Consider the following 16,522-nt stretch of genomic DNA (forward strand, 5'->3'; position numbering starts at 1 on the left):
AGTTTTCCTCCGACTCTCAGAAAACTGATAGCCGTAGAAGTCAGCGATGCCAGGCTGCAGACCCGACAGACTCTGAGCGGTGAAAGCGCAGCAGGGGCCCGAGCCAGGGGCCGGCATGTGCTGCTGTGTCTGCAGATGGGAGTGATTAGAGCTGGGTGGAAACACTGAGGTAATGGTATGTGCTGAGAGGAGAGACTCTCTTGCAGAGCTGCAGGACGGAAAGTGTAAGGAGAAAAAGAGAGTCAGCTGCTGTGGTCTGAGCCGTGCTGATGACAAGTGCAGGCCTCGCCGAAGCTGAGCCTGTGGAGCCTCAAGGCCAGAGTGGAGAGGAGCTGAGCACTATGATCACCAATTATGAGTGTTATTCTAGTTATTGATTTATTATGACGCATTAAGAACTAAGCAGAAGTAGCTCTATATGTAATGATAATGATAATTTAAACTGCCCCCTGTGGACAGACATTTAAAGAGGAAGTCCATTGTCCTGCTCTGCTAAATGTCATCTTCGTAATTGTGTCTTTTAATCTTCAGGAATCCTGCAGCAGAGTTTGCTGATAGAACCAGAGAGCTTGGTCTCCCTCAACCTGCTCGTGGCGTCTGCAGTCTCTGCGTTCACCATCGGGGCGGCGCTCTCCGGCCTAGCCGTCTGCTGGATCATGGCCCACAAGCCCTCCAACCGGCGGCATGGCAACAGCTCGCAGACCTCCATCCAGCGGCGTGAGAGAGGCCTGCTGAGTAACGGTGGTGGGATGGGAGGTTCTGTTCTCAGTGTGACACGACAAGGAGGAGGGGAGCGCCCCTGCACACAGGGCGGGGAAACCCTGTTTGTCATGCCCAATGGCTGGGTGAAGTCAGGAGAGCTGGACCCAGGTTTCCTGCCCACCCCCGAGCACACGCCACAGCAGAAACGCAGAGGCCTACGCCTGTCTGACTCCAACTCCGGAGGGTGGGACACCAGCCAGACGTACCTGGGAGGTGGCTCAGTGGGTCTGGGGTCACCCTGCCGCATGCCTCCCTCCGTCTACCTGACCACCAGACTCTTCCAGCAGGGAGGGGTCGGGAGACACGGCGGCGAGGGCCGGGGAAACGACACGCCACGCCAGCACTACGTCTGCCTGAGCAAGCAAGAAAAAGGAGGGAAGGGGACGCCCAAAGCCCCTCTTAGGAAGTCTGCAGGAGAGTATGTGTACCCCATGACCCCCCAGGACTCCCCCGAGCGCCGCAGGGTGGTCTCAGCACCCAGCGCCCCCATGGAGTATGGCGAGCCGCTGCCTCTGCGCTGGCCGGCCCCTGAAGGATACATCCTCAGCAGCCACGGGATGGTCCCCGTCCCCCTGCCTCCGCCCTCCATGCCCCCTCCCAGCGCCCAGGCCTACATGTCCCAGCAGCACACCCCCGGGCTGACCCGGGCTCTGCTGAGGGGGGCGCTGGAGCGAGGGGAGCTGGGCGAGCTGGTGGATCTGAGCCAGCTGATGAGTAAGAAGAACTGCGGTGACAGGACTCAGAATGGCCAGTGACTGTTGAGGAAATGAAGAAAATGTCCCGAACTCTGTTTTTGTTTACACAGATCTCTCTTTTCCTCCTCATTCTGTCCACCCTCCTCTCCCTCTCCTCCTCCCTTTGCTTTTCCTGACATCATGATTTGTCACTCAGCCCCTCTGGTCTCCTCTGTCAGTCTCTCAGGCAGCCCCCCCCCCACCTTCCCTTTCAACCGATGATGAGTCTCTCTTTATGACTGGCTGCTGGGTCTGCCACTCATATCCTGGCTCACGCTAATTGGTCCGATGGACTGAGGTTGTTGCTGTGTCTGCATTGCAGAGTTGCCTCTCTCTCCTGCTACTGAGCGGCAGCAGGAGGAGGGAGGAGAGAGGATGGAGGGGAAAAAAGGAAGAAAGAGACAGAAAGAAAGCAGAACAGGAGGGTCTTAGAGGATGCGGACGGAGACAAAGATGGACATAGCACTTAGAGGCTGCCTTCTCTGTGCAGATTAACTGAGGCTGCAGGAGTGGGATGCTTTCTCCCTCTTGGATAACATTAACAAGACTGCCACCCATCTGTTCTCCACTATATTACCTGTTGGTCTGATTGCCAACTAGGTACTTTAGGTGAAATTGAAAAAAATCTGAACGTTGTGAAAGTACCTGAAGCTGGAGGTGACTCATCAGACAAATAAACCCTCTGTAAAAACAACTTTTATGGATGATGAGGAAACTCACAGTCCTTCTCTCTTTTCCTCTTTGCTGCACACGCAGAAGATGCTAAGGTGTTTTTTGTACAGATGACAGACGGTATTTAGTATTCTGTGTACACGAGAAGCAGGACGTGTGCGCTAAAATGCCTCTAACCTTGTCTCACAGGGATATGGGACCATAACTCACGTCTTTCTGGAGCAGAGTGCAGGACTGAAATGTCAGCACTATTTCTGCCAACCGCATGCTCTCTGTTCGTTTGCCTTCGTACACGCCATGTACTCTTTAATGACCAATAATTCCATGTGGACATCTGGGGAGATTGCACCCGAAAACTGGAGAGACTACAAAATAAAAGCGGGACAGAAAGAAAGAAAAAGAGAGATAGAGGTGTTTTAGAGAATTCAAAGTAAATGCACTGCAATATATGAACACCCTGTCCTTCACCGTCACCTGAGGGTTTGTCCACACATACACACACATCCATTAATGCTCCATTATAGAACACAGTCCGGTTTTATTGGGCAGAATTCCCCCTTAAGCCAACAGTGGGTCAAGGTCCCGCAGACGTGATACAGAACAAAGTGACAGTTACAGTGGTGATGATTGAAACCTTGGGCTTAACTCCGAGCCAATAGGGGTAATGGAAATGTTCCCAGCAGGCAAATGGGACGATATATCCAGCCCATCAAAGTGTCACGGCACCGGGCACGTATAGATCAACACAACATGGAATGTGTGCGTTAGCGAGGAGATGAAGGTCATAAAAAAAGAGACGAGATAAGGAAGCAAAAAGCAAGTCAGACTCGATTTAATGAGCTGCACCAACAACAGCTAGTGAACAGACGACTTGATTTCCACTCGCAGTCCCAGTCAGTAGTCGACAAATGAATGAAGTTTGTGCTGACCTTGCAGCAATATATGTTTTATCTGTACATAGTAACCTTTGATTGAGATCAAATTTAATGTAAGACGGAAACTCCAAAAGAGGACATCAGGCACGAGCTTGTAAACAAGAATATCAATTCATAATAAAAAAACAACCGTTTATCATGCCATTATAACTTATAATGTATGGAAATTTGGTTTCATAAGAGTCTCATATCAATCTGCTCCGAGATTGACCTTGAGTGTAACCAGTGTCTGTTTTTTTTTTTTTCTATGTCTGTGTGCCAAAACCAAGCTATGAATGATAAACTGATGCCTGAATCCTGAAGCAAAAACACAGAGAGATACTTGTTTTTAAGTGCCATGTCAGCAATGATGGAGCTCTCGATTATTGCAGTATACTTGTGATCTGTTTGCCTTCGACCGTACATGCCGAATGTTTCATCTGTGTCATTGAGATCATGTGTCCAGCTCCCTGTCTGCTGAATGTTAACGACAGTGTTTGAAGGTCTGTGTATGAACCACCCTGACACATCATGATGCCACGCGTACATACTGTAAATATGTAAAATGAATACTTTGTCATGCCCTTTATGATTATACTGTAATGTTTTCACTGATGCCATGACATGAACTGTGCTGACTCCAGGATAATGGACATGTAAGGATAATGATTAATAGGTAGTTCATAAGCAGACCTTCAAAATTGTGAACATCTCATTTTGTGTCCTGATTTTTGGACGTCGTTTTTGTCGTGTTCTATTGTCGAGCTGCAACGATTAATCAATTAATCGTTTGAAAAAAAGTTAATCGCCAAATATTTGAATAATCGATTAAGAGTTTTGGTGAAGAATTTGTTTGTTCCTGCTTCTTAAATATGAGGATATGCTGCTTTTGGCGACGTCACTTTGGGTTCTGGGAGATTGTAATGACCATTTTCCTTAATGACAAAGACATAACGATTAATCGAGTTATCCTAAAATTACTCAGCAGATGAATCGATTACAGACATGATTGATTGTTGCAGCCCTTTTCTGTTGTTTAGTGATCGTCTGTCCGTCATTGCCAACCAACTGCCATACTGGAGGATCTTGAAAATACTCGTCAGCATCCTGGGAGAATGAATGTACTCATTATTATTCTGTTTATAGTCGTTTTACTGTGCAGTAATAAGGAAAAGCACAAGAACTTTTCTTTCTTTGCATTTTTAAAGGAGCTGTTCTGTATCATGTGTAAATAGTGTAAATATCAGTCTGAAGGTGAAGTGTATTTGGGTTTCCGGGAGGCTCTTCTGAGACAAGACTGTGTTTGAAGTGTGACTTTTCTTTCCTTTCTCTCGGTGACGATGCTGTGAATAAGATGTATGTACAGTATTTACGTGATTTTGGCTGACTGCTGAGCTCAGCTGTTTTCCTGTTATTAGAGTAGAGTCGCGGGCCTGATCTCAGCCAGGACTGAGCCTTCTCATTTGACTGATGCCTGCCGAGTTTCTGCAGTTGCTAAGATACTGCTGTTATAATAACCATCAATCTTTGGAGTACTGCTATTAAACGGCATTATATAATTGACTGCTAATGTTGTCGGCTGTGCTTCTGAATGCACTCATTGAAATAAATGCATATCATTACACGCATGCCTACGCATACACACAAATACATTAACGACTGTATTGCTTCCCAGAGTAATATGTATATCATTACTGCACTTTATTTCCTGTAAATGAGGCATGTTTGTCATCCTTTTGGCAGTTTGAAACTTCAGCTCCAGAGCAGGGAGGCAGTGGAAAATCTATGAAGCGTTTACTCTCATGGCCACTAGAGGGAGCTGGACACTGGCCTTCACTCATCAGTTTTCAGTGGGGGTGTTGAAGTCTGGACTCCCATGGGTGCTCGTGAATCGACCGGACATTGTCTGTCTGTGCCACTGAGCTCGATACAGTCTGTAATTCAGTTGAGAGGTCTGCTGCAAGGATGAGAATAGCCCTTGTTCTCAGCTTTGATACAAGGCTTTGAACATCACACACACAGCAGTAAGGTCAACAAAAGGTTGACTTAGATAACAGTTATTTATATCACAAAGCATTCACGCACCCAAACCATAAAGCAGCTGAAGAGTTTATATAGCAACTTCATTATTAGCACCACATGTAGGAGATCAAGTTACATTCACTTCTGCCTCTGTAAATACTGACTTTATTAATGATACTTTAAAAAGAAATGCCTAGAGTTTAAAATCACCTGAGAATATAACCAAATGGGGGCTGATGATTCACTTTGAACCATACGATAAGTTCACTTTTACAACACATTTACACATAGGCTACATTTAATAAGAATAAATCTAAAACACATTTAAAAAATGTAATTGGTTATGATAATTATTAATTAGTATTTACTAATAGCCAATTCTAACAATCTGCTCATTTAAAGGGGTATTCCTGTTATTTTTGTATTGACCCCCATTAAGTATGGGAAGTTACAAGAAACCAAGTAGTATTAAACTATGGTCAAAAAAACAACACAAAAAAAGAAAAATTCCCATAATGCAACTCAACAGTCTTTCCTCCCTACATCCTCAATGGCCACTTCTTGTCAAAAGTTAGGGCCTGTGTCCACTAATGGCCTTTTTGCTCTGGTAGCGCCCACGACCTTAATTTCAGAGTGCTTCTCAACGGCGCTTACTGTTGCTAGGTTACAAAAGTTGTCTGGTAGCACTTCTGCTTCCCTTGTTAGTCATCTTTAAGTGTGTTTTAAATTGCTCTGTTTTTTATTTGCTTTTATTCAAGGAAATTTTACAAAGAAAACATAAAAACAATAGAACGGAATCATGTCCTGGCTTTAGAAGCAGCACTAGACAGGAAATTGTACCCTCAAAAAACGAAAGGATTAGCTTCTCCTATGGCTTCTCCCTCACCACTGATTTTGACAAAGTTGATATAAGAAGTCTATTGACTTGACTTTGATTGGTCGGTGTGGGAGAAGTGACATTGACGTTGACATTGGTTTTGTATTGAAAATAGGCGCTGCCACTGTTAGTGGACACAGGCCCTAAATGTTACAGAACATGTCAGTCTGACAAGTCTGAGCATATGACCAAACGTCTGACTCCATTTATTATGTAGGTAAACATTATCCGAGTTAGTTTATGGGCTCAATCACCTTCTTCCACGCAGCAGGATGTTCATCTTGTAAATGATTTTATCATTTAGAGTAAAATTGAATAAAGCAGGGTATGCTTTATGGTGTGGCTACTTTGTGATCCCTATGCCATGGCAGCCTGTCAATCAGTTTAGGGTCAAATGTAACTGGTATGTCTCGGGCCCAAATGTGGTCCCCTCTGGCTCCAAAGCATCAAGATGATGTCAAGCTAAAAACAAAACTCAAGGCTTCAATGTGGTAGTCCACGAACCACTATGTGATGGCCCAATGACATCATCACAGGAAACATTATAAAGCTGATTTACTAGGCCGCAGCAGAAACATAGTTGTACTCATGACCACTAGATTGAAATGTAGCTCTAAATCGGGGTACCTCTCTAACAATGTCATGTATTGTAAATTGTCCCATACTCCCTGTATTGGGAGTGGCCACCCATAGGTTTGTGGACAACCATTTTTACGCCTGGAGTTCAGCATGTTGGATGTCGCCATCTTTTTCTTGTTCTTTTTTTTTAGCTCGAATTTGATTTGGTCCAGAGGGATGAAACGCACTGCTATGTCTCTCTAAGCTGAGGGGGTATACTAGGGGGGTAGCATACTCTGCTTTATCTTCTACTTACTCTAAATAGGACCATGATTTACAAAAAAAAAAAAGAAAATGAAAAATGAAACTAGTGATTAAAATAATAAACTGGAAAATGTTACTGAGGTAATGAATCAACTGAGAAGTAGGGTCATTTTCATGTTTTCATTTTCCACTCAATTGTTGAGTCGCCCCCTGCTGACCTTAATAATAATACAGGTTGAACGTGATTTGTTATAGACCATATTTAATTTTGCTTTAACATCACACTCGGGTCTTATGCTGCGTTCCAGACAAGTCGAAAGTCGAGTTTTTCCGACCTCCGACTACAAAATTGCTATGGAACACCATTCAAAGTCTGAGTTCCTACTTGTGAACTCGGAGCAGATTCATCTACCTCGACTTCACAGTTCGGAAGTCAGAAATTTGTACTGGGAAGTTCTTGAGTTCCCACTTGTCTGGAAAGAACCATTACTGTTGTGTTCCGGGGTTGTTAGTCCTTTAAATGTAGGAAATATGACAAATTGTTGATGCTGAGGTTTTTCTTGTACTCAAATTATGAATAATACCGTTTCAGTAAAAAGTAGTAGCTGATGGAGTCAAAGCAGCAGTTTGTGGAAGCGATCCATTCAGACAAAAGTATGTAAACTTGTACAGGCATCAAGGTAAACTGCCAGTTTGGAGGTGGTTCGCTTAAGTAGCTGACGACAAAGGCGATATGGATCGGTGTGTAGCAGACGACAAACACAATCATGTTTGCTGTTACTATGCCGATGGTTCTCTTCGTTTCCACTGACTTGGTAACCTCCTTTAACAGGACACAGATGATCTGACCGGAGCAGTAAACAACGATGAACAGTGGAGTGAGGAAGCCCACACTCACCAGAATGACCAGAAACTGTAGTTGAAGCTGCTGATTTCTGCATCTTTCATAACAAGTCCAGAGCTTTTGGGGGTGGTTGTTCTCCCAGAATACAGCACATATTGTTACAACAAACACCCAAATGGCCAAACACACAGCAAAAGCCGCCTTTTTCTTCCTCCTCCATGACCTGGCCTGCAGAGGGAACTTTATAGCCAGGTAGCGATGGACACTGATGGCCGTGGAGGTGAAAATGCTGGCGTACATGTTGATGTAATGTATGCTAACAAGGAAAGTGCACAACAAAGTCTTTGACAAGCAGAAGAAGGCATCATAAATCCTGAAGGGAAGGAAGAAGAGGAGGGCAGAGTCGGCTATAACCAGGTTGAAGATGTAGACGTGGGTGTCTGTCCAGGGGTCCCGCTGGGCGATGGAGGCCCGAAGAGCCGCAGCATTGACAACCAATCCAAGCAGAAGCAAAGGACAGTACGCCAAACCCTGGAGAGTCTCCATGCTGCAGGAACGGGTGATGTTGGTGATGTTTGTGCACATACTCTGCAGGAAGTGACCATGTGAAGAAGAATTAGTGTGTTAGTTTAGAAATGAGTTAATGAGACGAAAACAACTGAGCAGAACATTCACACAAATATGATGCTAATTCGTTATGTTACTACCATGTTGTGTTACTATCCCTCGTCCACAGCTCAGAAACTTATAAAGCGTTTTTAAGGAATTTAGAATATTAGATATGTCTAAAGTTCAGAATGCATTTTGCTTAAAAGGAGGACACTGGACTTTGTCTCCCGTCTCTGACACTGGAATCTTGTCAGGAATTGATCTCTACATGACCTGTGTAGACCAGATAAGACCGCAGCAACCAGAACCTGTTTTGTTGAACGTATGAGCGTGTAAGAACGTTGTAAGACTTTAAAACATGTGAGTCTCTACTTGATCAATATTACTCTGTAACTTGACAGCATTATATAATAATCTTAAACTGGAATCAATCCCACTGTCTGTCTTTTAAATGTACTATTTTAGCGTATTATGATGTTCCTCAGAGGGAGATTAGGGTTGCAGGTAGAGTTGTCGGTCAAAAAACAACCGTAACCATTAAGAATCCCACAAGTCGCATTGGTTGATCACATACCAGTGTTTACAGTTAAAATCAGTGGGCTAAAGAAACACATAATAACGTTGTTTTTCTCAAATTTATCCAGTAAAAAAAAACAACTTACCAGATGAGTGTTTCTCCAGCTCATACACTTTATTGAAGTCACGTTAACGCAGCTGATGCAGTCTGATACAGAGCTTAGTGTGAGTTTCACATTTCTATTTCCTTTTTCTGTACATGTGTCTGTGGTTGAACAACAGTTTAACAAATAGGCGAAAGAAGGTAAAAGCACTTGCAAACCACAAGCAAAGGTTATCACGTACCTTCAGACATTTGTGTTCTTGTTTGATGAACTGAAAGTTAACTTGCGGATGCACATGAAACAGATGCATGCAAGTTTGAGGGGGAGTGGTGGAAGGTCTTATGCTCTAAACTAAAATGAAGTTATATGCGTGAATACCTATCTTTGTTGCATTGAAAATTGTCCATTTAAGTGATTTGAACCTGCAGCAGCAGCAGCGATTAAAAGGAAAAAAACAAGGTCACACACCGCAATTGAGGTGAGATAGCAGGTCAAGAGCTGCACTGACGAAACTAGACTAGAAGAAGGACACTGCAGAATAAATCATGTCCCTGTGCAATAGGCACAACTTTGAGTGCAACCGCTCTGCTCTTCAAATGCTAGATTGTGAAGAGAAATGGGTCAAAGCTTTGTTCTGAGAGGAAACGACAGATTTCAGCGAACAACACCTGAAGGTGACCGGGCTTCTGCTCGGAAAACAAAGTGTGTCGGTTTGTTTGACGCATGATGTGGGAAATGTTTGTCTCACACGTTATTATTTTTCCGTTGTCATACATCAATTGAGGAGGAAAAATCGCCTATAAATTCTCGTCCAGGCCCGTCGTTTCATCCTTTGTGTATGAAAGAACTAAAGACGAAGACATCTGCAAATGTTCCTTTATCTTCTACTTTTAATCAACTCACCAACCTGCTACTTTAAATTGTCATTATACCTCATGAAATATGCACAATGACGGCCCGTTAATGAGCATTTAATCAGACAAGCTGCCACACAGAGCTTCCCCGGATCACAGCATGTGTTTGTGTTGCTGCGTGCCCTGCTCTTGTTTTGCTTTGTTTTTGCATACAGTAACCATGTCGCACGTTCAATGCTTGTTTGTCGTGTGGCCTGTGATTCACTTGTTTGTGGTCGAGGGTGTGAATCCCCCAGAGTGACTAAGATGCAGTGTTTCTTGACACTAATCTTGGACGTTGGACCAGCATATTGAGTTTGTATCGTACACAGTTTAAGGTTTCTAAACAAGGAGGGGAAGGATTTGAAATCGGATAGTGAAACATTTACAGAAATCACTTGTCCTCAGCTATCATGAACTTTGAACACGATTGCACTGGATGAATCATAATGGTTTATACAGCACCGGTCCAACACTGAGCTCAGATTCAAGCATTTGAATAAAGATAATGATGGGCAAATGAGGTGTGATGGTATGAAGGACAAAGGCCTGCTGATTGTGTCGATGAGGTCATGGTTGGAAGAGAAGAAAAACAGAGTTGTTGAGAAAATTAAAACTTATAAACGACAGAAAGGCGTCTTTGTTTGAGAGGAATAAAGAGAGAGCAAGGACAGCTGAGGTGAGCGGTTCAGAGTTTGTCCTTTCTTTTTAGGGTTCATTAGTAATCAAGGTTTAAACAAGAATACTTGTTCTGACAAAGCATCAAGAACTGTACAAGAGGTCAGGATGAACCATCTCATTATTTAGGACTCTTAACTGCACCACTTTAGTGTTTTAAAGCAGTCTGGAGGCCACCAAGGAGAGCAAAGTGCAGAGATAAGAAGGATATTAGCTTTAGCTTGAAAAGACGAGGACTTTAAAGTCAACATTTAAAGTTTCTTCGAGTTGCAAGCTTCAAGTTTCTTCAACAAGAGAAGGAAAAGATTGAGGGAAAGAAACTAAGGCCTTTTAGGGAAGAATGGAAATCTGAAAACGCAATCTGGAAAAACTTTTTGGACCGACCGAACGGAACAGTTGAGAACACAAAACACAAAAACAGACGACAGAGCAGAAAGCTCCTGAGCACTGAGTTGCCCTTTTACTTGTTATTTCATGTAGTTAAATCTATTTTTAGCGGACACAGTTTGCTTTCCGGTGAGTTTTGGCGTGGCCGTTCAAGCCGAAACAGCCCGCTTGCTCTATTAGACTGCGGCCGGCAAACTGAAATGTGGACTATTTGAAGCCAGAGGGGGAAACAATCATCCTTTCAGAGAGAAACACTGAAGGTTAAGTGTAGAGTAGCTATTTAAATGAGCACGGGCCGTTATTGTGAAAGGTCCCTGGAGACGCAGTGGCTTCATTAAGTGAAAAAGCTGTCATTGATGCAGCGTGTTTACCTGTTTAATCAACCCATCTTTTATTTAAACGGCCTTGAAATTTCAGATGTCTCCAACGAGAAGCCTTTAAAACGCAGGAAATGTTAGATTATCCTGTTTATTAGGAATTAGGGCTTGTAGTTTTTGCAGTTATTGCATTTCTTAGCGACGCTCTGATTTTATTAAAAGCTGACTCAAAGATGTTATTCCCTGAAAATAAAGGCAGAATCTAATATTGCACAGGATATGAAGGGGCTCCAGATTTCGGATGGGCTCTGTTGTTATCATTAATTTGTTTTAAATCCCTTTAGGCTGATCCTGTTTTCACAGGGATATTTCCCAGATCGGCCATGATCTGGTACATGATGGTGATTCTGTCTGTAGACCCCCCTGCGCCTGTCTCTCTCTCACCGCTCGGCTTTCTCTCTTTCATGCCTCCCTGCCTTCATTCCTGTCTGTCTGGTACTGTTTGAAAGTGCCCTTTACACGTCAGTCGTAAGGCGGGTGGTTGGTGGTTGGGGGGGGTTTCCATTGCTGTAACTAGGTCAGTGAAGACACACCCCTCTCTCCCCTGGCTGTGCCCCTGCTCCCCCCCCCTCCTGTCTCCCTTCTCTCCCTTCTTTTCCTCTGCTCCCTGCTGTGACGCAATGCAGACTTTCTGCACAGTCCGCCTGTTTCTCTCTTATTACACCAAACGGCTCCGTCTTCCACTTCAACAATGACGGCGAAATGTCCTCCAAATCTGCGTCCTGCAAACACATATGAGCTGAAATCAGAGACAACATGCACTTTCACAAACTGACAGTCGAGTTTGATGTATCAGCCGCACAATATGGGGCCGATCATACGCCAGGGTCTCAAAGATTTGGCTCTCCTTTTTGTTGTGATGACGGATTACATAATGCTGCGTGGTTGCATAATGTTTGTTCGAGGGGGACGTCAATCTGTGATCAGAAAGAGTGTCACTGCTACTTTGGGAACACACACACATACTATTAAATCCTCCCCTTACATGTTTGTGTGGATGACAGACAACAATCGCTGCATTCATCTGCTGTTGTTGAAGCCGAAACAATACTCAGCTTGTGACTTATCTTGTGTCTGCGCCGTTTGTTGACATTATGGACTGAAAATCATGAAATATGCATGCTAAAGAGCAAACTCCAAGTATTACATAAGCCCGGCATGTTGTAGCACAATCCCAACGCTAGATGTCTCTGTTAATGCTGGCCAGGACGCGATGAGTCATCTGGGCGGTTTTACACTGTATGAACTGAGTTACCGAATCTCAACCATGCCTGATTTGAAAAATGCAGTGTTCATCTCTTTTAGCAAGCATCCGAGGGGAGATGTGTGGATGTTAGGTGTGTTGGATGTGTTGAACAGACGGTCTTAAGGTCGGTGGGTGTTGATTATGATGAAAGTGTTCAGAAAGCAGACAAAATGTGCAGAATAAAAGACAAATGTACAAGAGGAGAGAAGTGGTTTTCAGTTCAGGAGATCATTCCCAAAAGGATTATACAGTTATTCCATTCTTCCCTGATTAGATCATTTGAGGCCGTTTGAACATAAAAAATGGGAAAATGAAAGGGGAATGGAGGATGTGAGGTAATACGGGAGGATAAAAGCAAACAAAAGGGGGTGAAAGAGCAGCGAGATAAGGCGTGTGCGAGTCTCCAGCAGTGCCCTGGGCATGGCACACGCCACATGTGGGTCTTTGGGCCAAACATGGCGGAAGCGAGATGATGCGAGGCGGAAGCGAGAAGAGCCACAGTTGCCGCAAATGTGCAGGAAACTGGAATAACTTTTTTCCCCGCCCGGCTGCGCTCGCTGGCCTTATTTACTGTAGACATAAAAGAAACAAGACGGCCATGTCGGGGTCCGCGCGGGGATCACATATGTGGTCACTTGGGGTGCCTGTGTGCGTCCATGTGTGGGTGCATTCACACTCGCTCGGGTGTAACTGGGTCAGGCTCACATGGCGGGGCACGTTGAGTCACACTGGAGATAAACACTGGCCAGTTGCCGTGGTAACCGCCTTGTCCTCTTACCACATCCATATTTGTATTTGCATCAGATTCATATGACAATGTTGACGCAGGCAAAAGCCGCCCAACGTTTCCACACATGCATTTTAAAGGCCATATGGTGTTAAAGGTGTTATCATTGGTGATTATGACTGCAGGCTCGATCAATCACGACGGGTAATTTAAGGGTTATAATAAGGGTTCAGTATTATGACTGTGTCAACACAGAGTCCTCCCTCTATTCAGGCGTCTGTGGGTGTGGATGTCGAACCTGCTTTACCAGGAACAAAGGACGAGAGACGTGGAGGGGTGAGGGAGGGCAGAGTGAGGGAGACAGAGAAAGAGAGAGATTCGCTGCCGATTGTTTGTCGAGACAAGTCTGGACAATCTGTAGAAAATTAAACATAGGTCTACTCTTTGTTTGTGTGCGTGTGTGTAGCAACAAGTCAGAGGGACACGTTGTGTTTAGAAGTCATGCTCATGTGTTATTGAGGTTTGGAGAAGTGGGCGCCTGATTTGATGTTTGCTAGGTTGCTTCATGTGACTATTTGTGACGAGGAAAAAAGAGCGAGAACACAGAGAATAGAGAAGAGCTAATGTTTCCCTGCTCAGCTCTGACTGTAGAGCCCTTGAACAGGCACTGAATGTTCAGGTGCATTGATAGTAAAATGCTGCGGTTCTGCTGTGCAAATACAAGGGGTCAATGTCGGTGATGGTGTTTGCAGAACGCAGCATATGCTGAAATAGAAACCAGATATAGTGAAACTGATTTGGTCTGCTTACAAATTTTCACTCTCATGCAGTTAGTGTGGATTTGTGTGTAAAGAGTCAAACTTGAATTGTAAAGCCCCTGAATACTTTATTTCAAAAAGCTTTTCTGTTTAACTTTAAGTGTTCGTAAAATTGGTAAAACAAAACACACGGACATGGAAGTGATACTGCTGATTGAAAGATTGTTTCTAATCAGAAACACACCAATCACAGCCGCTTCCTACAACAAGGCCATTTAAATGCAACTTCCTTGTATTATCTCTCAGGTGTACGTCGCTTTGGAAAGCGTCTGCTAAAGGAAATTCTGACATTGTAACATTGTCAACCTTTTACCCACTTTTGCATTGCGCCCCTCTGGAACCCAGGGAGCAACTTAAGAGCAGCCCCATCAAGCATAACTGTATTTCCATTTTGCGATAAAATCAATTGCAATTAAATCTATGATGAAAGAGTTCCTGACTGAAATATGTGTTTATAGTTTCAACTCTTGAAAACTGAGATTATCTCCAGTATCACATCTGTGCAGGTGTGGTTTCACAATATTTGTTGACATAGACAAAATAATCCACAAACTGTTTTCAGATCCTGATTCAAATTTTGCTGAACCCTGATTGGTCCACGTGAGTCCCGCCTACCTTGAAGTGCACAGAGAAGGTCAAAAATACAGAAATGCATCGACTAAAATGTCTCTGTTGTTACATTTGCAGAGTTGCATTTGTGTGCATGTCGAACACAAACACTCAGAATCTGATTAAGAAAATTGTTTTCTTATGGCTTTTAAAAGCCAGAAAATCCTCATTTACCTGCAGAGTAGAGGTCAGGCTTTGATTGAGGTTAAAAAATGCCATTAAAAAATAATAAAAAGACATTTCAAAATAAAAATAACATGCATTTTATTAAAGTGTTAGGTTTAAACTGTGTTATAAGCTCCTGTATAAGCTGCATTCAGGTTTAAAGTCAGTGCAGGTTGTTCTCCACCTCCACAATAGACCATGACTTTCCCTATGCAAATGTTCTGTGATAAATAGCAGAAGTGTTTGTACAAGCTTCACAATGCCTCATTTTCTGCAGTGTATCTGAGTTTAAAGTTTAAAGCAAGTCAAGGACACCAGCAGAATAAATCTTAGTGCTCTTCCTGCGAGCTAAGGGAGTCTAAATGCTCAGTGAGACAAATCTGTACCTAACGACCTGCGAGTGAACTCATATTATTTATTCTGCAGGCTTCATCAAACTCTACGGTCATCCAGCGGATGAAAAATGAAACTGATAAGGAGAGACAGAGAGGGAAAAAATGAAACAGATGTTCCTGGAGTGGAAACAGGAGCTGGGAGGACAAAAAAGAATGGGGGACGAGGAATGGGAAATGTGGAGACGGGACGAGGATGGGAAGTGGAGGAGGACGAGTGGATGGTGACAGGAGGGAACAGTGTTTGTACTCCTTCTGACACACTGACCCGGTGACGCAGCACAGCTCCAGATTACAGCACCGTGGAGAGGAGGGGGAAGAGAGGGATTAATGGTGCGAGCAGAGAGGAGAAAACAGGGAGATTAAGCGAATGAGGGAAGAGGGATTACAGCTCTGTGGATGGCAGGAACCTGAAATAATCCCAGCTAACCGACCAGCACAGTGCAGTACGAGTGTGTGCGCATGTGTGTGTTTATACGTTATGAAATGAAGGACATGCTGTTGTGAATGTTGTGTATGATTTGTGTAGCTGAAATTACCCCTGTTTCCAAGCGTTTTACATTACGGCGTGTTAAAAGATAGACAGGAATGTGAGGATTCGATGCAGCTCAGGCGGAGAGGTCGGCCGTGGGGGCCCCACAGAAACCATGTGCAGCCAATCAGTTACAGTTGGTCCCTCATCCCTACAAAGACTCTTTGATGTGAGCGAGGCCTTTAAATTCAACCCTTGGGAGTCACAAGGCTGCGCCCGCTTTGATCTTAGTCAGGAGAAACCTTCTGCCGCTCCCGACAACAAGACCTTCTGCACAACAACAAAATGCTCGCCTGACGTTCAAAGAGCTGGCGAGGCGTTCGTTGGTGGGTGGAAAACCTGAAAAATCTGTGTAGTAAATACAAACAAACTGTGCGTCATTGGTTCTCTACATGTAGATGATGATGTCCATGTGTCTGTGTGAGGTAACCGGTCCCAGCAGGAGCAACAAGGCGCTGCTGTAGCAGCACCAAAGCATCTTGTATTTTCTTACAGGAAAGAAATAGATTTTATCCTTAAAAGATGTGTTTTTGTGTGCATTTTATCCCACAGAACCCGAACTTATTCTGGCAGGTGTAAGATGGAAATGTATCTTATTGCTTCTCTGCAGGGAGATCATTTCTGTCCATCATTTTCTGCAGCTCCTTTGGTTGTCAAGCACTCTATGATGTAAATATCCGTCTATTTATGTGTCATTTCTCCTTCTGAAAGTCCTCAAAGGCAACAAAATGTCTGCCATATTCAAGCCATTCCGAGGCCTTGCTCCTCCTCCCACTCCCTCGCTCTCTCCTTCCTCTGCTGTCTAACCGAGCTGCACAGCGG

General features: G+C 44.0%; 2 protein-coding genes across 2 annotated transcripts in view; one reads left to right on the forward strand and one right to left on the reverse strand.

The window, feature by feature from the left end:
- Window positions 1-4,645, forward strand: part of LOC138611369 (semaphorin-6B-like) — a 32,056-nt gene extending 27,411 nt beyond the window's left edge. The window contains exon 17 of the mRNA XM_069684435.1: window positions 532-4,645. Coding sequence (XP_069540536.1) covers window positions 532-1,517 — 986 coding nt within the window. The 3' untranslated portion in view covers window positions 1,518-4,645. The remainder of the gene's footprint in view (window positions 1-531) is intronic.
- A 2,729-nt stretch (window positions 4,646-7,374) lies between these two features.
- LOC138611053 (G-protein coupled receptor 35-like) lies at window positions 7,375-8,232 on the reverse strand. Its single transcript, XM_069683940.1, has one exon. The coding sequence runs from the start codon at window positions 8,230-8,232 to the stop codon at window positions 7,375-7,377; it is 858 nt and encodes a 285-aa protein (XP_069540041.1).
- Window positions 8,233-16,522: the final 8,290 nt, after the last annotated feature.

This window comes from Semicossyphus pulcher, unplaced genomic scaffold (assembly GCF_022749685.1).
Source record: "Semicossyphus pulcher isolate SPU_LCO1_2020_fin unplaced genomic scaffold, fSemPul1.0.p SCAF_7, whole genome shotgun sequence".
Lineage (NCBI taxonomy): Eukaryota > Metazoa > Chordata > Actinopteri > Labriformes > Labridae > Semicossyphus > Semicossyphus pulcher.